The sequence below is a fragment of the Sporothrix schenckii genome, assembly GCF_000961545.1.
Source record: "Sporothrix schenckii 1099-18 chromosome Unknown Cont44, whole genome shotgun sequence".
Lineage (NCBI taxonomy): Eukaryota > Fungi > Ascomycota > Sordariomycetes > Ophiostomatales > Ophiostomataceae > Sporothrix > Sporothrix schenckii.
The window spans coordinates 4,259,198-4,284,176 of NW_015971145.1; the positions used below are offsets into that span (position 1 = coordinate 4,259,198).

At 55.2% G+C, this 24,979-nt stretch overlaps 11 protein-coding genes across 11 annotated transcripts; 3 read left to right on the plus strand and 8 right to left on the minus strand.

The window, feature by feature from the left end:
• Window positions 1-3: 3 nt before the first annotated feature.
• Window positions 4-708, minus strand: SPSK_09788 (uncharacterized protein; the record flags this gene model as incomplete). Its single annotated transcript, XM_016736358.1, has 2 exons — window positions 4-279; window positions 451-708. The coding sequence occupies 2 exons, from the start codon at window positions 706-708 to the stop codon at window positions 4-6; spliced, it is 534 nt and encodes a 177-aa protein (XP_016588098.1).
• A 1,044-nt stretch (window positions 709-1,752) lies between these two features.
• On the plus strand, window positions 1,753-4,018 carry SPSK_08673 (DNA-directed RNA polymerase III subunit RPC3; the record flags this gene model as incomplete). Its single annotated transcript, XM_016735263.1, has 3 exons — window positions 1,753-1,830; window positions 1,905-2,720; window positions 2,813-4,018. 3 exons carry the CDS (start codon window positions 1,753-1,755, stop codon window positions 4,016-4,018), a joined length of 2,100 nt encoding a protein of 699 aa, XP_016588099.1.
• Window positions 4,019-4,374: 356 nt separating this feature from the next.
• SPSK_08753 (uncharacterized protein) lies at window positions 4,375-6,470 on the minus strand (the record flags this gene model as incomplete). The annotated part of the gene is made up of 2 exons (XM_016735341.1): window positions 4,375-5,872; window positions 5,968-6,470. The coding sequence occupies 2 exons, from the start codon at window positions 6,468-6,470 to the stop codon at window positions 4,375-4,377; spliced, it is 2,001 nt and encodes a 666-aa protein (XP_016588100.1).
• A 632-nt stretch (window positions 6,471-7,102) lies between these two features.
• SPSK_08490 (holliday junction resolvase YEN1) lies at window positions 7,103-9,936 on the plus strand (the record flags this gene model as incomplete). Its single annotated transcript, XM_016735086.1, has 2 exons — window positions 7,103-7,253; window positions 7,358-9,936. 2 exons carry the CDS (start codon window positions 7,103-7,105, stop codon window positions 9,934-9,936), a joined length of 2,730 nt encoding a protein of 909 aa, XP_016588101.1.
• A 589-nt stretch (window positions 9,937-10,525) lies between these two features.
• Window positions 10,526-12,529, minus strand: SPSK_08787 (uncharacterized protein; the record flags this gene model as incomplete). Its single annotated transcript, XM_016735374.1, has 1 exon — window positions 10,526-12,529. One exon carries the CDS (start codon window positions 12,527-12,529, stop codon window positions 10,526-10,528), a length of 2,004 nt encoding a protein of 667 aa, XP_016588102.1.
• Window positions 12,530-13,745: 1,216 nt separating this feature from the next.
• Window positions 13,746-14,301, minus strand: SPSK_10909 (uncharacterized protein; the record flags this gene model as incomplete). The annotated part of the gene is made up of 2 exons (XM_016737147.1): window positions 13,746-13,819; window positions 14,094-14,301. 2 exons carry the CDS (start codon window positions 14,299-14,301, stop codon window positions 13,746-13,748), a joined length of 282 nt encoding a protein of 93 aa, XP_016588103.1.
• Window positions 14,302-14,911: 610 nt separating this feature from the next.
• Window positions 14,912-15,889, minus strand: SPSK_09581 (uncharacterized protein; the record flags this gene model as incomplete). The annotated part of the gene is made up of 1 exon (XM_016736153.1): window positions 14,912-15,889. The coding sequence occupies one exon, from the start codon at window positions 15,887-15,889 to the stop codon at window positions 14,912-14,914; it is 978 nt and encodes a 325-aa protein (XP_016588104.1).
• Window positions 15,890-18,505: 2,616 nt separating this feature from the next.
• Window positions 18,506-19,680, minus strand: SPSK_09423 (uncharacterized protein; the record flags this gene model as incomplete). The annotated part of the gene is made up of 3 exons (XM_016735995.1): window positions 18,506-18,805; window positions 18,877-18,978; window positions 19,081-19,680. 3 exons carry the CDS (start codon window positions 19,678-19,680, stop codon window positions 18,506-18,508), a joined length of 1,002 nt encoding a protein of 333 aa, XP_016588105.1.
• A 239-nt stretch (window positions 19,681-19,919) lies between these two features.
• Window positions 19,920-20,509, minus strand: SPSK_09877 (uncharacterized protein; the record flags this gene model as incomplete). The annotated part of the gene is made up of 2 exons (XM_016736444.1): window positions 19,920-20,050; window positions 20,197-20,509. The coding sequence occupies 2 exons, from the start codon at window positions 20,507-20,509 to the stop codon at window positions 19,920-19,922; spliced, it is 444 nt and encodes a 147-aa protein (XP_016588106.1).
• Window positions 20,510-21,576: 1,067 nt separating this feature from the next.
• SPSK_10086 (uncharacterized protein) lies at window positions 21,577-21,904 on the minus strand (the record flags this gene model as incomplete). Its single annotated transcript, XM_016736643.1, has 2 exons — window positions 21,577-21,732; window positions 21,827-21,904. 2 exons carry the CDS (start codon window positions 21,902-21,904, stop codon window positions 21,577-21,579), a joined length of 234 nt encoding a protein of 77 aa, XP_016588107.1.
• Window positions 21,905-22,151: 247 nt separating this feature from the next.
• On the plus strand, window positions 22,152-24,838 carry SPSK_08534 (3-phosphoinositide dependent protein kinase-1; the record flags this gene model as incomplete). The annotated part of the gene is made up of 2 exons (XM_016735127.1): window positions 22,152-24,452; window positions 24,524-24,838. 2 exons carry the CDS (start codon window positions 22,152-22,154, stop codon window positions 24,836-24,838), a joined length of 2,616 nt encoding a protein of 871 aa, XP_016588108.1.
• Window positions 24,839-24,979: the final 141 nt, after the last annotated feature.

Below are 24,979 nucleotides of genomic sequence, written 5' to 3' on the forward strand. Positions count from 1 at the left end.
CTCTTATGCCCCCCTTTGCTCTGGTTTGCTCCACGTCTTCTCGTCCCCTTTCTCCTTCTCTTCCTTTTTCCATCCCCGCCAAAACACATCAGGACGGCGCTTACCAGTGAACTTGGTCTCGGCAACAACCTCGGCCAGAAGCTCGGTGAAGTACGGCAGGTGCTCGCGGAGGAAGTTGGCCTCGAGGACAACGGCCTCACGGGTGTGGTAAGAGGTCAATTCGCCGCCGAGGAGCTCGGTCTCGCGGGTGATGCGGAGGGCGGAGCGCTTCAGGGTGTTCTAGATAGGCGACATGTCAGTACGTCGAAATCTCTCAACGCGAGCCCAAATTGTGTCCCCCGACGATCCTCCAGCCGGTTCTCGATCCTCAACGGAGCTCGCTCATGCATCGTTGTGCATGAACAATCCTCCTCTAGGTCCTCCGATGCCTTCTGCGGTGGTCGGGCTCACCTTGAAAGCAAATCCCTCAAGACCCGCGGTCAGACCGGGGGCGGGCTGGTAACGGGTACCGGCCTTGGCGACGATGGCGAGCTTCGTGGACGGGCCCTGGGCATCCTTGGACACGACGGAGACGCCGGACACCTCGGTCGGCTCGAAGGCGCCAGACGACGAAGCAGCAGCGGCGAAGCCGCGGCTCTGCGCCTGGGCGCACGACTGCCGCCGGAGGGCAAGCTGGCCTGCCCTTGAGACGGCGGATCTCGAGATCATTGTGAGGAGAATGGGCGGGATGGGCGACGAGGAAACAGGGGCGAAATTCGAGTCGGCGAGGTGGTGGGGAACCTCAATTGACGGGTGGTTGTTGGGTGTTGATGCGACGAGGTTGCAAAAAAGGTGCAAATGAGGCAATGGGGCGGCTTGCAGGCAAAGACGGGCAGCTGGTGCTATTTTTTTCTCACCCGGGCGGACGTCCAATTGCCAGCGGCTTATTTCATTTCGCGTGAGGGAAGCAACGGCCTAACGACGGTTCCGAGCAATTTTCGGCCTGCGACGAGGAAATACAGGAAAAACTGGAGCTGTGCCAGCTGGTGGCCGGTCTAGCGGGGATGCTCTGCCAGCTGCAAAACAGCGAACACCAGGCGTCAGTACTGAGGATGCAACCCGCCCTAAAATGACAAACAAGGCAGGTGGCTCCCTTTGCTACTCCCTTGTCGCCGTCCGTGGCCAACCCCGCTAACTACTCGTCGCCCACCCAGCCGCCTGCATTCAGTGCAGCAACTGCAATAAGCACTGACGATTACTTGCAGCAGATGCAGCAGGCGCCGCCTTCCCCTAAGGTCGGCACAGTAGAGCAAATGCAGGGAGAAAAACCACGGGATTATCCACTAAAACGTCAGTGTCCACTCTAGCACGCCCAATTAGAGGGCCCAAATGCAGCTAACTCCATTTCCACGCCAAAAAAAAGTTCGACATAGAGCCTTCCGAATATCGTTTTTTGGTCTGCTTCTTGTCCACCATCACCTCTCAATGTTTCTACGGTAGCAAATGTGGCAGCTCTAGAGATAGTGAGAGGATCTCTAGACGCCAAGTCCTCCTGGCAGACCCGATTCGACCCTGAACGCCCTTTTCGCTATGTTGTTGGTGGTGAGTCACTCCCCGCAAATCTGTGGCCTCAGTGTTTTGATCTCGCGATGCGATGCGACAGCCGTCTGCTCGCTGCTGGCTGAAGATTAATGCAAGATCAATGCACATGGGCATTTAATGCACCCAGGCACTGTCTGAAGCCACCGACTGCGAGACGACCGCTTGCTGACCATGCACCTTCTACAGACGAAGAATCTAGCAGAGCTCTGCACCCTGGTCATCGATGATATCTACGGGGAGCTGCCATCGGTATGCATCTTTTGTTTGTCTTGGCTCAAGTCTTTGTATGGTCATGGTAGCAAAGCTCGACTAACGCTCCCCAGCGCATCTTCGCGGCGCTGCTGAACAGAGGCAGAGCCGGCCTGGCACAGCTCGCGCAGTACACATCACTCACTCCGAAGCAACTCCGTCACGGCCTCGCCGTTCTCCTACAATACGATCTCCTCTTCTTCTATGTCACCGGGATAGACCGCACAACCGTCTACGATGCCAACCCCTCTGCCGCCTACAATCTGTTGCGGTCGGGCAAGGTGCTCGAGATGGTTGAGACGCACTACGGCACCGACGCTCGCGATGTGATGCAAAGCCTGTTTGCCCTGGGCCATACCCGCATCGCCGACCTTAAAGAGGCCTACAAAGCCAAGATCGGTAAAGCAGATGCGTCCAAGAATGGCGCAAATGGTGCAAATGGTGTAAATGGTGCAAGCAGCAGCCACACGAACGGCCACCACGGAGACGGATACACAAACGGCGACATCCCCCACCACCCCGAAGACGAGAGCCGGGCTCGAGGTCCGGAGATCCGCTCGCTCGAGCACCTCAACTCTGTTCTCTGCCGGCTAATCCATGCCGAATTGCTCGAGGTAGTAACGACGGCGTCTTTCAAGAGCTTTCCCGACCGCCAAGCCGAAACCCGCGAGATGATTAAGAAGAAATATTTCCCCGACGGCATGCGAGGTCTGAAGAAGAAGGAGGAGTACGAGACTCGCGTGTCCGAAGAGCTATACAACCTGCGCGATGAGCCTCGCAAACTCAAGCGCACGCTCCAGGCGCACGGCGGCCCCCAGAAACGTAGGAAGCTGCTCAACGGCGACAAGAGCAATGGCTTCTACAGCGACGACAGAGACCCGCCATTGGACGTACGTTGTTACCAGAGCACCCCATTCGTATTCTATATGTGTTGCCGCCTGTCGCTAACCGTTGTTGTTTTTTTCTTCTTTTCTTATCACAGCCCAAGATTGTCCTGCGCGTCAACCACGAAAAGTGTGCTGTAGAGCTACGGAACCGCCGCCTTGTGCAGGCCGCTGCCGCTGCCATTGGAGAGACCACTGCTCAGGTCTACGATGCTCTACTGCGCTTGCTGACCGAAACGATCCCCCGCTGCCGCGCCGATCCGCTTGTCGACATTGCTGGCGGCGACTTCTTCCGCCCGCGCGCAGTCAACACGTCAGATATCTTTGACAACCTCAGCCCAAACCTCGACGTTTTTACTGGTATCGGAAAGGCCTCGGCTGACGAAATCGACATCCCGACAGCAGAACGCTTAGAACGCCACGCAAAGGTCGACACCGTTGTGTTTGGCGGCGATGAGGGCGGCGAAGAGGAAGATGTCGATCTGGATAACGAGGACTACGACTCTGAAGGCGAAACCTACCCGCCCCCAGCCGCTCCTCTACAACAAGCTTCTACCCCTTCACTGAACGGCAGCCACACACCGAACGGTTCTGCAACCACCAAAGCCGCACTCAGCACAAAAGGTGTCAAGTTCGACGACAGTGCTGCTGCTGCTGCCGCGTCGCCACCCTCGGAAGAACTGCGCCTGCAGCAGATGCGCCAGCACCTCCTCCTCCTGTGCGACAACAAGTACAAGTTTGTGCGGCACTGCGACCGCGGCACATGGACCGTCGACTTTGAGCCGCTGCTCAAGCGGTTGCGCGAGTCAGAGCTCGACAATGCGATTGAGCGCAAGGTCGGCCGCCAGGGCCTCCGTCTTGCCCGCATTCTGCGCGACAAAGGCAAGCTCGACGAGAAGACGCTGCCAACATTGGCGCTGATGAAGAAGAGCGACGTGCAGAACAAAATGCTCGAAATGCAGATGCACGGCTTTGTCGACATGCAGGAGGTGCCACGCGACAACAACCGGTCCGCCAGCCGAACGCTCTTCCTGTGGTTCTGCGACACGCCGCGGTCGCTCGACACGCTTCTCGACAACGCCTACAAGTCCATGGTGCGCTGCCTGCGCATCCGCGACGTGCACCGCCAGGAGAACAAGGAGGTTCTGACGTTTGTGCAGCGTCCGGACGTCAAGGGGCGCGAGAAGGAGGCGCTCGAGAAGAAGTACTTTGACAAGTACCAGTCGTACTGCGAGATCGAGCAGAAGCTGATGGGCCAGGTGATGCGGCTGGACAGCCTTGTCGGCACACTGCGCGACTATTAAGAGGGGCTGGCGAGGCGCATCTCGGGAGTCGGATAGCGCACACAAAATGGGAGGGCATTGTCTAATTTTATTTGGGACGAAAATCGGGTGGATCATTTCTTGCATCGGGGCTGGCGTTCAGTTTTTCCTCCTTTTCTCTTTCCTGCCCCAATCATTCTACTACTCGCGAGTATTGTATACTACTTCCCGCTGTTTGGCACTATCACACCGTTCTCAGCAATTGGAGAACAAGCAAAGAAATGAACAGAATAAAACATGTGAAGAGTTACCGCATGGACATGCAAAATCGTAGTAGTTCTCGGGTATATAAACACTCTTAATAAGGCTAAAGGCTTGTACTTCCACGCCTCTCACACTCAAACAACACCCCAAGATCCGAGCGTCCAGCTCGCAGTTCCAGACCCAGATGCTCCTCCTAAACCACCGCCCACCACGCTGCGTAGGAGGCCGCCATGGCCCATGCTCTGCCGCTGCATCTGTTGCTTGGCGTCGACATCACTAGGACGTACCGCGCTCAAGACGCCGCCCTGTTGTGTCCACTGCTCCTTGTCGACAACGGCCAGAGCAGGAACACGCAGCTGTGCTAGCAGGCTGGCACCGCTCCAGGCACCCAGCGTCTCTGCCGCCCGCATTTGGCCGTTGATGTGGCCCTGCTGCTGCGGCTGGCCACCCGACACAGCCGGTGCGGTGCTGTCGCTGCGCATGCGTGTCTTGCGCAGCTCCTCCTCGACCGGGTCGATCTCGGGCCGCGCATTGGCAGCATCGTGCCAAACGCCATCTGCAGATTCAGCTGAGTCCGCCGACGACGTCGGCGATATCGGATGGCTACCGTTTCCGTCGGCATTGGCGTTGGCGTTGACATCGCTGGCGCCGTCTCGGCCCGACTTTCTGCTGTTAGGAGTGCCCTTTTTCTTTTTCTGTAGCTTTGCGCTCGCCTTGTACTGCGCAAAGCCCTTGCCACGCACACCCTCCCACCCCTGCTCGTCAATCAAGCGAGCGACTTCGTCAAAGATGCGGCCGCGCAGACCCAAAACGCCAGTGCAGCCGCCCACGAAGATGATGCGGGCCATGCAGACCGCACGCACATCAACGGACAGGTGTTGTAGATGGCGGAAGATGAGGAGCGGTATCGGGAGCTCCTCGTCGTCCCAGCTGGCCGGTATGTCGAGGCCTTCGCCCATGCCCCCAAAAAACGTCGTCTCGCAGGGCTCGGCGAGCTGGTCAAATGACAGGCTGAGCGTCTTGGGTGGTGAGCACGACCGAAGAGGAACACTCGTCGTACGGGCGCCATTGGCACCCGACGATCCAGTGCCAGGCCGCGTCGAATGGCCGTCCTCTTCCGTTTCGTCCGTCTCGGCGACGGTCGCCAGAACGCCTTCTGTAGGCAGTGCAGCCGCGGCCGGCCGAGCATTGTTTTTGCTCGGGCCGTTCTCCGTTTGTCGGCACCACACAAGGCGCGCAGCCACATCTTCGCACTCATCAAAGCTAAGCACGTGCTCTCGGTTTGCACGCGCACTTGGCGTCGCAGCCACCGGCCTACCCTTTGCATCTTTTTCCTGATATTCCGGCGCGATGACACCGGCGAGCAGGTCATGCACACTTTGGATCAACAGGCGGCCCGCGCGCACCGACCTAGTCGACGACACCTCGCGATACTCGTACACACTCGTCACCACGGTCTCGGCCCAGCCAAGGTCAACCACGAGAGCGCTGCGCAGACCAGCGGCCACGGCTGCCGCCACAGGTGCCGACAACAACGACACACTCGGGCTCTGGAAACGGCCAAAGATTGTGTCCAATGTTGTAGACAATAATGGGTGAGGGATCGAAGGTGGAAGTACAGCCACCATTCGCCTTGGACGCGAATCAATTAGTAGATATCTGTCACAGTTAGTAAGTGATTGCTTCCAGACGGAATAGGGGGCAGAGACAAAGAGAGGGAGACAAACTTTGTAAATGCTTCGCGCAATGCCCGCTCCAGCTTGTCCGAAATCAAGCCTGCGTCAATGTTGCGCACGTCCATCTGCCACAGCTCATACGCCGTGTCCCACGTACGTCCTGCACCATCCTCGCCGGCTCGCCGCCAGTCGTACTGGTAGTCCTCCTGCCACACCCGCAAATCACCCACGCGGCGCTGCTGGTCGGGCCCAAATGCCACCGTGCCTCGGCAGACCACATCGCCCGCCAGTCCGATGCGCAGATACCGCGCACCCACCTCGATCACAATGGTCTCTTCCTCGGCGCGCAATGCAGAGGGAGACGAGAAGGCCGACGGCGTCGTACGCACAGGGGTGTGCGGTCCCCCGCCCGGCGTCGTCGGCGCAGCTTGGCCACCCGTCCTATAGCTGGACGCAGCGGCCCCGGCACTCCCAACGCCGGTTCCCGCACTGACGCTCGTCCGGATCGTCGAAACTGTCCGATGCGGTAGAGAAGGGCTGGCGTTGGACGCCATGGCCCTTGGCTCAATATGGAGGCTGGTGGCAGATCGAGCTGTACTTTGTATTTCAGAAAGTAGGCCAAGAACAATGTTTGCCAAATACCAAACCTGAGGGCCGCATGTCCCGCTTGTGCGCAATTGCGTACCGTGAAGTTGTGTTGTCGTGGATGTTGGAGGAGCCTCTGAGAGTGTTTACCGCCTTTGGCAGAAAGAACGTTGTGGAAAACGCCCCCTGGAACGCATTGGTAAATGGGGGGAAAGTGCGCCCGAGTGCCCCTGAAGCGAGCTTAAAGACCGTTGTAAGGAATCGCGCGCCATTCTTTTTAGTGGTCTCTTCTCTGTGGCGCTCAGCCCCATCGCCATAGGAACGCCACAATGCGTCCCAAAGCAGTAACGGCGTCAACAAAGAGGCAACTTTGACGGCGTCAGCTGGCGTCGCTCATTCAGCATCGCTTTTCGTCATCATCATCGTGACAACGACACGGTCGTGTTCGAGGTATTCATTCTTTCGCCGTGCCTTAATTCATCACGAAAATGGATACACAATTTATTATTGATATCGTCTAATTGTTCCTGTCCGATTTTGAAGCCCTGCCGCAGCTCTTTTTGGTCCTTCACGCCGTCAAACAACGTACCCTTTCACAACAATGGGTATCAAAGGACTCTACAAAGAGATTGGAGCTGGCGCCCGTGTTTCCTTCTTGCGCCTGGCTGTGGACAGTCTCGAGAAGCGCGGGCGGCCGCTACGCCTAGCTATTGACATCTCCATTTGGCAGTTCCAAGTCCAGTCTGGGAGAGGTGCGTTGGAGCTTTTGTTTTTTAAAAAAAAAAAAAAAAAAAAGACCCCAGGCCCTTCGATATTTCCTTAGTATTTATTCTACTTTTGTACTTACAATATCTAGGTGGTTCAAATCCTGCTGTTCGCACACTTTTCTACCGTCTCATACGCCTTCTGGGCATGCCCGTCCAGCCCGTCTTTGTTTTCGATGGCATCAACAAGCCGCTCTTCAAGCGCCACAAGCGCTCGACTGGCCCGGGCGATATGGTAGCCTCGTCTATGGCGAAGCGCATGATCCGCATGTTCGGCTTCTATGTCCACGATGCACCCGGTGAGGCCGAAGCCGAATGTGCCTTGTTACAGCAACGAGGCGTAGTGGATGCTGTACTCAGTGAAGACGTCGATACCCTCATGTTTGGGAGTACACGTACGCTTCGTAACTGGTCTGCTGCTACTACGAACTCGTCTGGAAAGGGCAGTGCCTCAGCTACGGCGACACATGTCACAATGTACGAAACCGAGGCGGCTGTAGCGACATCCATAGCCCCAGAGGCGATCTTGAAGACGAAGGAGACTGGCCTCGATCGGGAGGGTATGATACTCGTTGCTCTTATGAGCGGCGGCGACTATCTCCCTGAGGGTGTCCCAGGCTGTGGCGTTAAGCTGGCTTGCGAAGCGGCCAAGGCAGGCTACGGACGGAGGCTGTGCCGTATAAAACGGTCAGACGCTGCATCGCTGGCAGAGTGGCGCTCTGATCTGCAGCACGAGCTTCGCACCAACGAGAGCAAGTTCTTTCGCACATGTCACCACAAGCTTGTTATCCCAGCAGACTTTCCAAATCTCGATATTCTACGGTATTACACTCACCCCGTCGTCTCTCCGGCTGACGTAGTGGAACGCGTGCGGCTGGATCTAGATTCAACCATTAAAACAGCTCCGAGCTCGGTGGCGGTGCAAGGCACAGACTCGATCAAGCCTAAGCCTATCGATGTTCTTGCTCTGCGGGACTTTGTGGCAGAGACTTTCGACTGGTCAAACCGGGGTGGTGCCATTAAGTTTATACGTGTTCTTGCCCCAGTCTTATTGGCACGAATGTTACTTCTTAAGTGGCCATCAGCCAACGGAGGAGAAGAGATGAGCGAAGATCTGGACAACGATATATGGCTGCCGTCCCTTGTGGAGGGCATCTCGAGACAACGGATACACGCAAGCACAGATAACACCCCCGAGATACGAGTATCCTATATCCCTGTCAACGTTGTCGGACTTGATTTAGACAGCGAGCTCGACGACCTTGAGGTCAACTATGGACGTGATGGCCTGGCACTCAACAGCGACGACGATTTCGACGACCTTCCACCCACGGCTCTAGCACCAACTATGCCCGGAGATACAGCAGGCTCTCTGACGGTAGCCAGTGTCAAGAAACCCACCACAGGTACCCCGTACGACCCGACAGTGCCTTGTGTAACGTGGGTCCCTCGTACGATCGTTCATATAGGAGCTCCAGCAACACTCGCCGAATGGGAAAAGAAGCAACAACGTGGCAAGAAAAGTGCCACCGAAGGAACAAAGCCTACAACACGCAAGCCGAAGAGCAAGAAATCCAATATGCCGGCTGGTGCCCTTGACCGCTTTGTACGAGTCACAAAAAACACTAGAGACTACATGCTCACTGGCAGTCAAGTCTCGAGTACAGAAAAAGCACCCCCAAAGGTACCACCTACATTCAAGGCCAATACCGAAGTGTTACAGAGTCTTGACTTCAGCGAAGATGATGTTCCTGACCTGGACACCCAACCAGGTGTCGAGGATTATGACCTCCCAGAAATCCCAAGAAAGAATATCAACAAAACCTCGTCGACTGCCAAGATAGCGAGGTCTCAGTATCAGAAAAAAGGAAACAACCCTTGGGCCTTGTCCGGTTCGCAAAACGTGCCGCGGGTCACGAAAAACAACACAAGCAATCAGAAGCGAGAATTCATCAAGCCTACCTCACCGCCAACGGTAACAAAGTCCACGGAGGTGATTAATCTGATGACGAGCAGCCCCTTTACGACAGCGGCATATGAGCCCATACAAATCCCAACATCCCCGATACCGTCATCCCCTCCACCTGCTGCGAGCTTTTCATCCCTCGCGTGGTCGCCATCCCCACTGAAGAAGGCTGCAGCGTCACAGACTCAAGATACAGGTGCTTCGGTCACGGGAAAGGTGAAACCAAGATCGAAAACCAACCCCAAGCTGCCGTCCCAGGCTAGTCCTCAGAAGCAGGCTTCGATTCGTGATTTCCTTTCGCCGAGCAAGCCATCCCCAGCCAAGTCCCCAGCCAAGCCATCGGCAGCAATTCTGCTTTCTGATGATGATGAAGGAACTAGCACTTTGGTCAAGAAACCAGCTACTACAGTAAATAACGAGGATCCTTTCCTTTCGTCATCCCCTTTACCGGCCGTCTTTATGAAACGGTATGGACAGGCCGCACAAGTTGCAGAACAAGTGTCACTAGGCGCTGAACGTGTACTGGTGAAGTCTAACACAAAGCGAACGCAATATATTCCGCGGACAAGTGCCACCGGGTTCTTTCGAGAAGAAATTGCAGACGACATGAGTGCGGATTCTCGGAGCCCGTCTCCGGTGCGAAGCCGTCGTTGGCGGCAGAGCGAGATTTCCATTGTCGATCTGACTGAGGAAGGGTTGAAGTAGTGTGTATTTTTTTTATGGTTTGGGTTAACGCAATGAATTATGACTCTTTGGCTTCACTTTTTTATTTGACGCAGTAAACGATACAATCCATGATATTTTGATATTCGTCCATTTTATTTTTCATTTTCTAGAAATGTTCGTCTCAAATTTAACCATGTTTCTTTTGAATTCTTATTTTTTGTTTCAATGCCAACGGGGGACTGAAATAAAATAGTCTGCAAATTATATGGATGAATAATAACACATCTCTACATGAGTTGGCGGGTATCCTAGAATCAAATCATGGTGCTGTTATATAATGGGCCAAAGGAGAACAAAAGGAGAGAACAAAAGGAGAGAACAAACAACAGCTAAAGCGGTGCCAGAGCATCCAGCATTCAAAACAGGGAATCTCGTTCACGAAAAATGACTGAATAATATCAAAAACAAATAGTAAATATAAACATAAATCCAACCAGATGTCATCAGCGGTGTCAAGAGAGCAACCCCATAAGTCATTACGCGCGTATATTGTTTCGACGTCAAGTATCATGTCACATCACACGCCCTGGGCGGGGAAAAATTTGCGAAACGGTCTTCACGAGACGCCTCACATGTCTACCAACCAGGGTAGGTCACGATCGGACAAATATGTGCATGTGAAGTAGGAGATGCCGTCGTGAGTCCCGTTGCTGCTACCAGTGCCGCTGCCGGACTTGCCGCCGGCGACGTCCAGCTCTAGCCCGCTGCCCATGAGAGGCCGCACAATTTCGCGAGCCAGGACTTTCAGCTCGTCAATGCGTTTCTCGAAGCGGCGGAGATTGTCGCGTGTGTAGAGGTCGGGCGACAGTTTCAGAAACCGCTTGCAGTCTTCGTGGCCGAGATAGGATGGGCTCGGAGCCAAACCGAGAATGCGATAGGTACGGCCGAGGGTGGACAAGGGCGGGGAGAGCGCTGGGACGAGCGCATTGCGCACATGAAGAGTCAGGGCTGTTTCCTGGTGATGCCGGCCCGATCCTGAAGACGAGGACGAGGACGATGAAGCGCGGCCGCCATCATGTCGAGGGTGTCCCCCCCGATGTGGTCCACTACGTGGATGGCCATAGCGATCGCCCGTGGCGCCTGCGCCGCGCCGTTCTGGTATCACGACCTTGGGATCACTGCCGCCATCCATCGGAGGTGTTGTGTTGTCTGCAAGCCATTGCCGAAACAAGGACACAGCGAGCCAGTCCACGTATGCAGTCGAAGGAGCCACGCGCTCACCGCCGCGCGTGGTGAGATGCAGACGGAAAAGGCGAGCCTCAACACGGGACACGGCTTCTGCAAGTTCGTCAACCTTGTCCTCGATCAGATCGAGCACGGAATCTGGCAGGGCAGCACGCAGGCTCCGCTCGCCTGCTGGCCACTGGCCGACAACATGAACAAGGGCCTCCTGGAAGATGACGCGTGACCGAGCCATGTATCCCAAACGCAAGTAGCTGATCGGGTACTTTGCAATCTGGCGCCAGAGGCGGCTTTGGAACTGCAAGAGATGGTGGTCGACACGAGGCCCAACAAAGGCAAGCGCGTCATACTCGTCGGCGACGGCAAGCAGGGATTTGCACTGGACATAGGCATCCGCGATGTTGACGCCGTCCAGTACGGGCGGGTAGTTGTACATGATGCGGAAAAGGTTGTCGTAGTCACGGAGAAGACCGACCTCGTCGGCTGTAGGTGGTGGGAGGAGGGGAGAGGAGGTATTGTATGCACCATAGCTGTCACGGTGGTTGCTGTGCCGAGAGGACGAGTGTGAGAGGGCCAGGTTGGCGACAGATCGAAAAAAGCTGGCGTTACTATGAGTGGGTGCCGCCCTGCTCCCGTTGTTGCCTCCGGTGTTGTGATATGAATACGAGTTGTCGATATTCGACGGTCCCCCACCAAAAATTGACTGAGGAGCGTCCACCGCTGACATTGCTGTCCGGCTGCTGCTGCTGCTGCTGCTGCTTTCGTCCTTCTGCACAAGGATCGGCTTGTCATGCTCGCCTTCTCCAAGGTCCAACTCGTATCTCCACCTCCGGCGAGGCTGGCCGCTGGCGGGCAGCGTGCTAGCGGTCTGTCCATCTTTCCCGCTCTCGCTCCCACTCCTGCTACCACTACCACCGGGCCTTACTCGAGCCACCTCGCCACCACTCGTCAGCGCACGCGAGTCCCCGTTGTCTGGCAGCTCCTGTCGCGGACTGACCACTTGCGCTCGCGACCACTCCTTGCTGGTGCTGGCCTCGAAGAAGCCAGAGCATCGGGCTAGGGTATCGCGGTGTAGTAAGTATCGATTCTCATGGCCGGAGCGAACGCGCACGACAATCTCGACATCGCCGGTATTGGTGAAGATGGGGAACTCGTTGAGGTGGGCGTAGGGAGAGGATGAGGACGAGCCGCCGATATGGCTGCGGTTGTAGCGGCGAGAGCGGGTGGAGGACGTGTGCCCGCCACCGCCTGCCACCGAGGCGGCAGTTGGCGGTGGTGGTCCGCTGTGGCTATGGCTATGCCCGCTACCAACGCCGACACCGACGAGTGAAGAGGTGCCCCGGACGGCGAGAGAGTTGTTGTAAAAGTGCTGGTCTGGTTGGGAGACCATGGGGGCGGGTGAGGCACGAGAGACGCCCCACGACTGCGGAAGCAAAATAAGAAAAGGACGCTGGGCGGAGTGCGATCGTAGAGAGTGAGCCGTGTGCCTTGGAGCGTTGGGAAGAGATAACGAAGGTGTCGAAGCTCCTGGTCATAAAATGCACCTTGTTCGGAGAACGCCAGCGGCGAGTGTGTGGTACGCCGTGTGATCGAGGGGGGGAGGGAAAAGCCGTTGGAGGCACCTCAGCGAGAGTTTACTGGCGACTGGAGAAAGCGTGAGAGGAGACGAAGAGCAGCCCGAGAAATTTTAGAGCCGGTCGACGACTTCGTGACTCGTGTCGCTACCAGCCTCCTGCAGGTCGCGAAAAGATAAACAAGCAATTGGGATGGGTTTGGGGAGCGAGCTCTGCTATCGTGTCGCAAGGCCGTGGCAAGGCGACATGCATGGGGCCGTTTTGCTGCAAAAAAATGAGGGGAGGCCGCCTTTGGGGGGATATGCTGGTGGTGCTGCAGCGTGCCTGCGTGCATGCGTCTGGCTCGGTTAGGCGGCCGTGTGCCTTGCTTGTCGCAGGCTACTTCTGCGGTGGGTGTGCGCAAGCAAAACACCAGCGGCTGTCAGCGGTCAGAATATGTGAAATTCTGGCTTTCCTGAAAATCATGAAGATGAGGGAGAAAGAAGAAAAATGTTTTCTGCTGAGAAGGCAAAGGCAAATAAATGGAGTGGCGAAGAGAGGCAGACGTGACTGACAAGAATCACGGCAAGGAGATTTTCACATGGGCGAGTGGCAGGGGCAGGTTGGCAAGGCAGGATAGGAGACGAGAGACCAAGAAGAATGAAGGGATAAATTGGCACGAGAAGCACAGAAGGCGAATGAGGATACAGAGGAGGCAGGATGTCGGCTGTCGATTGGATGGCGCGACAGGGACACATCCAGACTAAGAAAGAGGGGAGGGACGAGAGCAAACATCGCCCCTACCGTTCTCCATAGGAAAGAGCAACCTTTGGAAAGACCCAAACGTATGGATAATAAAGTTGGGGAGCGGCAGGAGCCCAGACTTCGACTCGGATTGCAGCCGACAAGAGTACAGGCTCATGGCGATCAGTGTGGGAAGGAGTGACTGGATGGTGTTGTTCTGTTGTGCACCGATACTGATGGGAAAGAGTAGCTGGGCGCTAAACGGCAGGCACGACGTTCATCTCGAGTCCTCTCTCGCGAGGTTGGCTTCTATTCAACCAGCACAGCGTTCCCATCCGTCGACATTTCTCCAATATGCTCGTTGCTTCCGGGCTCTTCCTGGTCTGCAACTGCCTGGTGAAATGAGGCTTGTCTCGTGCAGAACAGGACAAGTTGTGAGGCTGTGTACATGAGAGCGCAGCACACCACTTACGGTGCAGTCTTTTTGCATATTTTACGACATATTTGCTTTGGACCTGCACGGCGGAAGACGGAAGACAAAACCTGTCAAGGTCGTTCACCTCGACAGCGATCCTACCTGGCCTCGCTTGCCTACGGAGCAGTACTTCTCGAGGACGGCCTAGGAATCGGTTTCAACCCTTCTCGCTCTGGTCTTACTTTTTTTTAGCCATCTCTGGGACATGATTGGCTTGCTCTCGTTTGCTTCTGGACGCTGGTGTGCCGCGTGGGTTGGCCATGCATCTGTAGCTCTTGATTGGCCAGCACGGACGAAGAGGAGCAGAGGGTCATCCAAGCGTGTTGTGGGTGAAGAGGCAAGACGGTAAGACCAGAGAACAAAGGGGGTCATCGGAGAGAAGACGGCCATGCAGGGGGCTTTTCTGCCTCAGATCTTCCCCTCCGTGCCGCACCGTCTTAATCAGTTGATTCAGCACTGGTCGACATGCATGTCACTGACACGAAAGAAGTATACCAATAGTTTGGGTATTGTCTTTGCAAAGGTACGGATTCGTTGACAACATATGAATTTGTTTTGCGTTTTGTTGGTTGAGCTAAAAATACAGTGTGCAATAAATTGACAAAATTGACAAAAATGCGACATTGATTGGAGCAAATCAGAGTCCCTGATTGACTCGGGAACTTTTAGACACCTGACGTGAACTTCGATAAATGCAATGAAGGAAATGGAAAAGAACTATCCCGCTATTGTTTACCTTCTCGCCGCGGTGCGGTTTTTGTTTCGCGGTTCATTTTCTTTTTGTTGTTCGCTCGTCTGTCCAGTGCCGATCGTAAAAAGAGCCCCCGATAAATAAATAAGTCGATAGCCACCCCAAGTGTTGCGCCGCCGCCACTGCCCACAAGTCGCCGCGTCACCTGCGCGGCCAGAGAAACACCGTTTTGGAAACGTAAAAGATGCAATCCCGTAAGAACAAACGCCTTCCATTCGAGCAATTGGTGTGAAAATGTTCCCTGTCCGTTTAGATCATGTCCATCTCGACGTCCGTGGTGGCGGTGGCCGGCCCGGCTGTTAATGCAGTCGCAACCTCCGCGGGAAGGGGAGTGCCAGCGGCACCCATCGTTTGCGTGCCGTCAAAAACAGGCGGGGACGACTTGAGATTGTCGAGAGCGTGTTGCGCGTTGCTGCTGACAAGCCGACCCTGACGAAGGTTCTCTGCAAAGAGAAAGTACCCTTCGCGTGCCTCTACGAGGTAGGATTCGAGACCCTTGCTCTCGAGCAGAATCTTGGGTTCCGTTACAGGGTAGTGGTTTTCGATGTAGCGCGCCCAGCCGCGCGCGGCCGCCTGGATGTGCTCGTCGTCGCTGAGGCGGTTCCAGCCAATGCCGAGGTGCAAGGTAAAGTCATCGATGACGGGCTGAGATGCCCCGCCGGAGGAGCCGCCGTCAGGGGTCATGGGCGAGGGATCGCGTACGTCGCGCTTGGGACTGGACCGGCTGCTGCGTGCGCTCTCTGGAGACTCGATGTGGGCCGAGAGGTCGAGGCGTGATGACTTATGGCTCCGGAGAGACGGGCGGTCTTGCGCTTGGCGTTGCTGCTCAACAAGAGCCTCCTCTTTCCTCGTGGCTTCCACCGCGGCAGCCTTCTCCTCGAGCCAAGTACCTGATTGGTTGCTGGCGTCGTGGATATAACCGCTGCCCTTCTTGATGAGGACCATGCCGGGGCCGTACTCCCACTCGTCCTCGTCTTCCTTGACAGGCTCGACGGCGGGGGGAGCTTTTTCGGGGGGATCGAGATTGACGGCAGCCTCGTCCCGCGACCGCTTGCGGCCCCGAGGTGGAGCCGTTGGCTTGCGTTGGCCAATATTTTGCGACCATGCAGATGGGTTGCCAAAGGGCGAGGATTGCTGCATTGCATACGGGCGGTCAAAGGGGAGTTGGTGCGCAGCTTGGGACGTCATTGTGAGAACTGGCGACGACGTGCGGTGGAAAGATGCCATGGTGACTTGGCCGTGCTGACTTTGAATAGACAGTGGGCGGCAGCAGGGTTGATATGAGGTTTGAAACTAGCGAGAGCGGCACAAAGTATACAAATAGTGATAGAGGTGTAGAATCAAAAAGGAACTGGACGTAAATAATGTAAGTAATGCAGGGCGAAGGTGTGCGAGGGAGAGCAGAGACGGCGAATTGAGGCTACAAAGAGCGAAAAAACTGTGAGGCACGCGAGCAGTGTAAGTAGTGAAAACAAACGGCACTAAAAGGATGTAAAGGCGACACCAATTGGTCCACGGGAGAGTTATCGAGCGGTCAGTTAAAGAGACGGAGGAGTTGAAGCCGGCCGTGGACGTATTGTCAACTTATAGGTGGAGGCAAAGTCGGTAGTGGTCTGGCAGTGGTAGTACGTTTTAAGGTGGCAGTTAAGATGAGAATGGGAGAGGAGGAGGAATTAGAGGGGGGAGAAGGTGGGCACGAGAGGGGAGGAAGTATAGATTTGAAAAGGATAGCTGTTACAAATAGTAAATAGGAAAGAGCAACACGGTGTGGAGGGAAAGGAGAAGGGGAGGCTATAGAGTTTATGTGAGAGGAGGTTTTGAATTCAAGAGCGAGAAGGAAAGAGCGAGCGTGGAGATGTAAGAGGGAGGGAAAGAGACCGAGTGGGAAGGAACTGTGGGCAATATGTGAGAATTGGTTCTCTGGGAGAGCAAATGGACGATGAAGGAAAGACGGGGGGTGTACATGTGAGAAGAGAAAGGAAACAAGCAAATAAGAAGGGAGGCTGTGGGAGAGAGAGTGGCTAAGAGGTGACGTGCAGGTGGACGAAGGAAGGTCGGTAGAGATGAATAAAAGAAAAAAGAAAGGAAATAAAGATTCAAACGAGAGAAGGCGAGAAGGAGACAAAGATAAAAACATGAGCAGTCCCATTAAGAGGTGACAGGCATAGTACTTGTATTTAGTATGTGTGTGGCTGGGAGAACCAAGTGTTTCTTATGTACTACGCTAGCAGAATCTGAGCCAAAATCTTTTGGCGCTACCATCTCCAACTGCTTTTTGAGGAAACTCGGAAGGCACGACCGCACAACAACCCTTAACCGACACGATCCTGTGTTACTAAGGTTTGCGAAGCTTTTAAGACAGAACACCACGAAGCCCGAAAAAGGGTACCAATGCCCACTGGTCCTGTGTTGTCCAGCCGTGCAGCCGTTGCGTCTAACAAACAGCCTTCCAGTAGAGGCACTTGTTGTCCTCATTTGTTCTTTATTCAGTCTCCATACAACTGTCAAAGTTTTCTCTCTTATTCGTCCGTTTGTCTTGGACTGTGGTAGGAGCGCCTGGCCAACCGCGTCCTGCTGACTTATATCTACTTTGCTAGACAAAATACTCCGGCTTGTGAAGCCGTAGCTTGGGGAAACAGACTGGGTAGATGGAGGGTAGAGGGATGTGGGTGACGGATGGACCGAGGCCAAGGAACAGAGATATTATCATAAAAGCACAGTCAAACCAACTTGGAATGTCAAAATGCCCTTTGCAAGACAATACATGTTGGCCGCATGATGAAGATGCATTGGTGGGTGTGTTGGGAGTGGGAGATGGCAAAGTATACGAAGAACGAGGTCGGTGACAAGCAGGACAAGACCGAAAAGACGGGGCGTGCCCAGCAGGGACGGAAGGGATTTGGGGAGATGGACTGATGGAGTGGCCCTGTTCTGTTCTGGGGCGGTTGGTTGTCTGTTTGCCTTGCGGGAACGGAGAACGATGCAGGGTGATGATTCGCGGCAGACCAGCCGTCGAAGGGAGAGGAGGTGGTGGGTAAGAGTGAAGACGAGAGCGGCTTCTCCACTGGTAGTACTGTGGTCCGCAAGGTTATTGCTCCGTGCTGAGAGTGCGTATATATTAACGCACTGTATTGTAGACTGTGCTATGCTATCCCCTGCTGCGACGGCAATCAATCCCCCACGGGCGCTGCTCTGGCAATTGGCCCCGCCCACCGTCAGCAGAGGGCAAGGAGCGCTCCCTCGCGTGATTTCATCAAGGGTGCCGGCACTCTGGCCAGACCCAGTTTTTTTCAACGCTCTTCTACTTGTAGACTAACAAAATGGGCACATTTTGGCACACGTTCCGCGGCAAACATGATGGTTCGATTGTACCTCTCGTCTTCTCCGAAGCGGTGCCAAGGCTCAAGGAGCGATTGAGGCACTCTGGCAACGCAAGACGGACGCACGCAAGTGTAGCTCGTCCAGAGTGCTCTTCCGATCCGGTTTAGCGTCGCTCTGTTTTCAAGACCTTTTGCAAAGTGGTGAGTGTCCGCGAAGGCACCTTTGGACGCCCGGACCCCATGGCTGGATGGAGATGCGTCTGGAATGGGTTGCCCTGTGCGAGTTGCCAGTCCCAGCCGATTTAGCACAGAGGCACGACATAACTTTATGTTTTGTGCACGATATTATTCACAACGCACGAAAGGCCACTGCTCATAAAAGACTCACAAAATCGCATAAAATTATGTCCTTTGGTTTGTATTGTGCATAAAGACATTCTCACAACGACGCAACGCCAATGTCGACCTTCCAGATCAAATAGTATTTTAGAACACGTCGTCATCCCTCGCCCCAATGCTGTAGTTAGACGACCTCTTCCAGCACATCTGGCACGTCGTCATCGCTGCCGGCATTGACACGCCCGAAGAATTGCTCAAATTCACGACGGCTCACTCGGACCACTCGCGAGGGTTCTTCGAATATTTTAAAGTCGGCGGGCTCTCGGTCGCGCCCTGTCGGTGGGAAAACATCGGGCTGCTTGTGGGCACGGGGAGGCTGCTCAAAGTGTTCAGGGCCTCTTTCCTTTTCTTTTGCAGCGCGTCTGTCTATTGCTTCCAAGTCGTCACCATGTGATTGCGAGCGTCGAGGAGTGCGAACTGGTCTCTACCGACCGGTCCAGTTAGTGTTTTGTACCACTACTTTGTCCTGCTTCCAACACCCACTTCATGGCTTACCCGATGCTCAGGAGTCACGATCGATCGTCTCCGTGCCGTTCCAACGGGCGAGGAGAATGGACCTGTAGCCACAGACGTTTCCGGATACCGATCCACCTGTGGCTAGTCCACTTCAATTGGTGTGTTGTTTGCACTGTCTGCCTGTGATGCAATTGCGTCGGCTCCCGTTGTATGCTGGCGCTCCTCTTGTCGCTAGCGAGGAACTCGATTGGCAAGCGGGCTCGTGGCGGTTTCCCGCTCGGCAGCTGCCCACGCTGGATGCGGCCTGCGGGGTGGCAGAGACAGCCACCGAGGCGAGGCGTTGTCGTCATATGGCCCTACCTGAGCAGGAGCGTCATTTTGGCTCGGGGTGAGATGAGCCAATACTTGTCCATGTTGGTGAGGTGTCGCCATGTTTACGTCTTCGCTTAGCTCTGCAGCGTGGCCTGCCTCACTATCACCTGCAGTCTGACTGTTCTTGCTGCTGTTGCCACCGCGAGTGCGAGTTTCTGTCAAGGCCGGCACCGGATGGGGCACATCTTCCATGTAACTGTCATCCATCTCCGGTTCGGCACGTGCTTGCAAGGGCAATGCATCTGGCTGACCGTCCTTTGTTGATGCCGCCGTCGGTGATGCCGAAGCCTGTGCAGCGGTGTACGGAGGCTGCTCTTCGGAGCTATCAAAGACGCTTTGTTTGCTAATCTGCTGGCCGATGTGATTCGTAGTCTGGGTTTCTGAGTCGTCGGAAGACGAGCCTCGACGCACCACAAGGTTGTTTACATCCTCTACTGTGACAGAGAGGGCAGTGGGGTTGAGACGAATCATGATGGCGCGGCTTCAAACGTATGGGGGACAATGGCGATGTGGTGTGTGGTGGTCTGTGCCAGCCTTGACTGGGCTTGTTTTGGGCCCGCGTCCGGGGCTTTCCATGATTGTTTGAGGCAAGAACACAGATTACAGGACATCACAGGGAAGGAGCGGATGGCAAGCGGTTTGCTCTTGCCGTTTCTGGCCGCGATCCTATTGTTCGACGCTCCCACGAGCACCAATGCGAATACACGGCGCTAGCTCGAATGAAAGGCAGGAACAGCTTTGCTGTTTGTTTGTGCCTTCAGGTCCTGGCGATAGCCCGCCTCGCCGCCTCGCCCAGGGCAAGTGCAACGTTGGTCGTTGCTCGCGTGCCTGATGTAGCTAACTGCTATAAGTGCATTTAAACTATTTGTGCGCATGACATACAACATACATACTGTGCCTTTTATCACGATTTTAAGTTGCATGTTGCAGAACGACAAATCCGAGATAAAATTAGAAAATATTGCAACCCTGCGTACATAGTCATACTAAGCAGTCTATCTCCGGAGCTGGTGCCGAAGCATGGCGTCGACATTATTACGAAGGCCAAGCTTCCCAGATCGAAACTGTGGTGGATGGAGTAGCTAATTTCCCATTCTTCTCCACTGTGCCAGGAAAGCTGAAGCTGAGACGCTGCAGAGACTACCTGACGAGTGACCAGCGCAAAAGAAAGCACAATGATAACGGCATGAGCTTGTGCGCGGTCCGCAGAGGGCACTATGTGCGCCTCGAAGCCATATGACGTGGTGTTGCGCGTGGTGGTTCGAGCGAGGCTCCTGGCTCTGGCGATGCCTCTGCACATGTTGTCAAAGCTAAAGGCACAACTTCTCTGCTGCTTCCATTCGTCGTTCGTGCGTAGACTGGGCGAACCCTGTCCAAGCCAGTTTGGTAGAGCAGGGGCAGCGGGACCTACCAGCTCGCAACAGGGATTCACCTCTTGGAAATGCCCAATTTCCCTAGGTTGTAGCCTGCCTTGTTCGGGACGACCTCCAAAATAAAATAAAGAATGCCCCGTAACACTCGTACTGCTTGAAATCGTCGACGCGCGATTCTGACTGTGCTGAGAAGCTGCCCACACCGCAAATTGCACAAGACAGAAGGACCGCAGTCGACGTCGACAGGAATATGGAGCACAAAGGTAGGCACGGCCAGTCCACTCTAAGTCCCTAATAGCAAACGCGAAGTGTCTTTTCGGTAGGCAAGGATTGCGCCGAGTTTTGGCTGCTGTCCGTCCCTGCTAGCGATTTCCGATGCGCCATAGGCGGCGCATCTGCACCACTATCACGCTACAACACTGCTCCATGTGGCAGTAAGCCCCGATAATTTACCTGGGTACTTTCCCGCTTGGTGGTCTCTTTACGATTGCCCGTCTCCGCCGCAGGCCTTTTGTTCGTTCCTTCCTCATCCAAGTCGGCCTGGCCATTTTGTCAATTGGGCTGTTTCCCAGCAGCGACGCTTCCAGTCCTGCTTCCACCTCCTTTTCTATTTTCAAGCGTCATTGTTTCTCGCCGTTTGGCCTCTGCGTCTTCGTTTCATCTCGCATTTCCGGCCGGCCACGCTCAACCGGCACCGCACACCCCAAGCGCGATCGATCGAACGACCTCACTTGGCGGCTGGTCCGGTGACAGGCGTCCAAACAGACTGGTAGGACCCCATTCACGGCCTTTTCTTCCGATGTTCTGCACTGGCCTCAATTTCATCATTTTCGACCGCACTTTTGAACCTGTTGTCGAGATGGTAGCCACCGCCAGCTGCACACCTCCCTTTGCCTTTCCTGCTATCCCTCTTTTCCCGCCCTTCATACGTCAAGGCGACGTTGCTAATGCCGACGCCACCGCAACCAGTTTATGACATACCCGGCCACGGTTCTCACAATTCGATCTTCTGTTTCATGAGCTTCTCGTGCTCGTTGATTCCGCCGTCCTCCTTCGACCTTTGGGCGTATGCCTTTGTGCTTTCTTTCTTTCTTTTTTCGTGCGCTCGTGTACCGGCCCTGCCACCGTCGTCCGCAGTGCGTGGTGCGGTCTGCAGTCGTCACCCTGCATCCTTCTTGGCCAACAAAAACCTGCCCGCTCTTTGCACAGCCCTCCTCGAATTAGTTGCCGCCCACGAACCTTACCAACGGGACAACCTCAATTCCCGCGATACGAAGACGTCTGGCGAAACCAAACGGTATCGATTTGGTTTTTCGACGCATTGACGGGTTCCGCCAGATGGGATCAAATGCTGGATTGGCTACCCTGGCTGCTTCCGCCCTTGGTTGTTAATATTGCGGCGGGCACAATTGTGGACAGGGGTGCTTCTTCGAATGCGATTGCCAAACCTCGACCGTGCACAACCCTAATCTGAATCTGCCTTTTGCTTGCCCTCACCGTTGCTGAGAGCCGAACCATTCGCACCAACAAAGCCGCCAGCAGGGGACAAACCCCGTCACCATCGCCGCCATGAACGGGGACCTGAGCCTCTCCAAGGCCTTGGGTGGCTTGCGTATTGCGAACCCCGATGACACGGCGTCGCCAACCATGGACACCGATTCAGAGCCCCGGGAGGCGTTCCCACCATTTCAAGCGTCTCCCGATCCGCAAGCAACCTACAGCTCCCAGTCGGCCTCGCACTCGTCGACTTCCCTTCCAGCCCAGCAGCAGGTCCCATCCCGCGGACCAAGTCCACTCGCTAGCCACAGGAGACCACAAGAAGATGCATCGGCTCTTTTTAAGTCGGCGCAAACACACCTCAGCAATATGCAGACCCCCGAAGCTACTGGGAGAGCGCCGTCCGATCCCCATTTACAGACGCAATACTCGGCATACAGACAGAGTTCCGGGTCTGTCGGGGCGGTGTCTTCCGCAAGGCCCATGTCAACTTTGTACACCAGCTCTGGTTCCGGGGCCACCACAGACCCAGCTTCGAACTCACCCACGGGTTATGGTGCTTTGCGAAGCACTGAACCAGCTCGTGCGGCGTCATATCGGCAGCCTTCTCGAAGCGAGTCTCGCTCTCAACACCCCCCCACCTCATATATTTCTCCTGAACTGTCGTCGGAGACGAACCATACGGACCGGACATACAATGGACCGCGCCAGAGCATTCCGCTCGCGTCAGGAAGCGGCCCCCTTCCGTCACGACGAAGCTCAAAGGGCATGGGTGGCGGCTACGTTTCTATCCCGGCCGGCTTAGGTCCTGCGTCGTCTGGACCACCTGTAGCGCACGGGATGGAAACCGCCGTGTCAAAAAGCAGTGAGGAGTGGAAAGAGCGGGGAGCAGCCGTGAGTGTCAGAAAGGAAGTGGACGCATCCGGAAAACCTGTCTTCAGGACAGTCAAGAAAGGTGTGCAAGACTTTTCTTTTGGTCGGATACTGGGCGAGGGCTCTTATAGCTCGGTCTACCTTGCAACGGACCGTCAAAGCTTAAAGGAGTACGCTATCAAAGTGCTCGAGAAGAAGCACATCATCAAGGAGAAGAAAGTCAAGTATGTCAACATCGAGAAAAACACACTCAACCGCCTCACGGAACATCCTGGCATTGTGCGGTTGTACTACACGTTCCAGGACGAACAGTCTCTGTACTACGTTTTGGATCTGTGCAGCGGAGGAGAGCTTCTTGGCATTCTGAAGCGGACGGGAACCTTTGACGTAGAGTGCACACGCTTTTACGGCGCTCAGATTCTTGACGCCATCAGGTACATGCACTCAAGAGGCGTCATCCACCGCGACCTCAAACCAGAAAACGTGCTTTTGGATGAAAACATGCACGTCAAAATCACCGACTTCGGCACAGCAAAGCTCCTGCCCGATCCAAGAGACCCATCAGCAGCCGACGGCAACGGCACGGGCGGCTCCTTGACGTCACAGGGCGACGGCCGCTCAGCATCCTTTGTGGGTACGGCGGAATACGTCAGCCCTGAACTTCTTATGGATAAGTCTGCAAGTAAAGCAAGCGATCTCTGGGCATTCGGCTGCATAATCTACCAACTTTTGGCTGGCCGACCACCGTTCAAGGGTGGATCCGAGTATATGACATTCCAGAAAATCGTTAACCTGGAGTACGAATTCCCACCCGGATTCCCACCGGCCGCTCGCGATTTGGTGGAGCGGTGTCTTGTTCTGGAGCCCGCCAGACGGCTGACAATCGAACATATTATGAACCACGAGTTCTTTGACGGCCAGCCTTTTGGGCGCGATCTGTGGCGTACAAAGGCGCCAAGGCTTCGGCCGTACATGCCGCCGACACAGGAAACGCACGTTATCCAGCTCAATGGGTCGGCCGCCCCGCCTCAGTCGATACCTACGTCAAGGGGTGCATCCGGGGGTGTGTCAAGTCCCAGCGGTAAAGGGGGTGCGGCGGGCTCCCAGATGTCGCCAAACAATGGTCAACGGCCTCCGAGGATTATTACGGAACTTCCTCCCCCAACGCAACTGGACCTTGACTGGTCACCGGTACTGACACGGCAAAACGAACGTATTCTCAAGCTGGGTGACCTCATGGTCGTGTCGACGCCAATCCCCAACAGCCCTCATGGCAAATCGGAAGGAGACGGCCACAAGAAACTGTCCCGATTCTTTGGCGGCAACACAACGAAGAAGCGGCAGCGGTTGGTCATGGTCACCTCGAGCGGGCGTATTGTCTTCGCACCTGCAGGCGGAGACGAGAAGAAGGCGAAGCAAGAGATCTCGCTTCTTAATTCAGACTGTGTATGGAGGACTCAGACTGACGCCAAGGGACAGCCTATTTGGTGTGTCGATACGGTAAGTGGAACACTTTCGGCGTCGTGTGCGTGGTAATTGATACAATGGAACGACTGCTGACAGACTTGTAGAATGGCACGCATTATGTTTTCGAAGAACCAAAGCAGGGTTCTCTAGACGGTGGCATGGCCGCTGTCGAAGATTGGATCGAGTCTCTGGAGCGGGCCAAAGATCTCGCCCTGTCGCAAAACATTCTTGCCTCGTACCGGAGCGAGGAGTTTGGCGATATGTCTTCGTCAATGTCCAGCCCTGCGAGTACGCTCGGCGGCCGGATGAACCACCCCGGACGCAGCCAGAGCAATGGTGACGATACGATTATCTCGGAGCGGAAACGAAACCGCTTCAGCAAGCGGCAATCGAAGAATGGACTCGGTGCCCAGTTTTAAGACGGCACAGCTCCCGTGGGCCTCGTCACGGAGTTCTTATCCTTCTCTACAACGACCAGACAAAGCACTTTTTTTTGGTGGCCTGTTTTTATTTTGCATCATCTTGGTGGAGCCTTTATTCCTTCGTTTTCTTGCCATCGA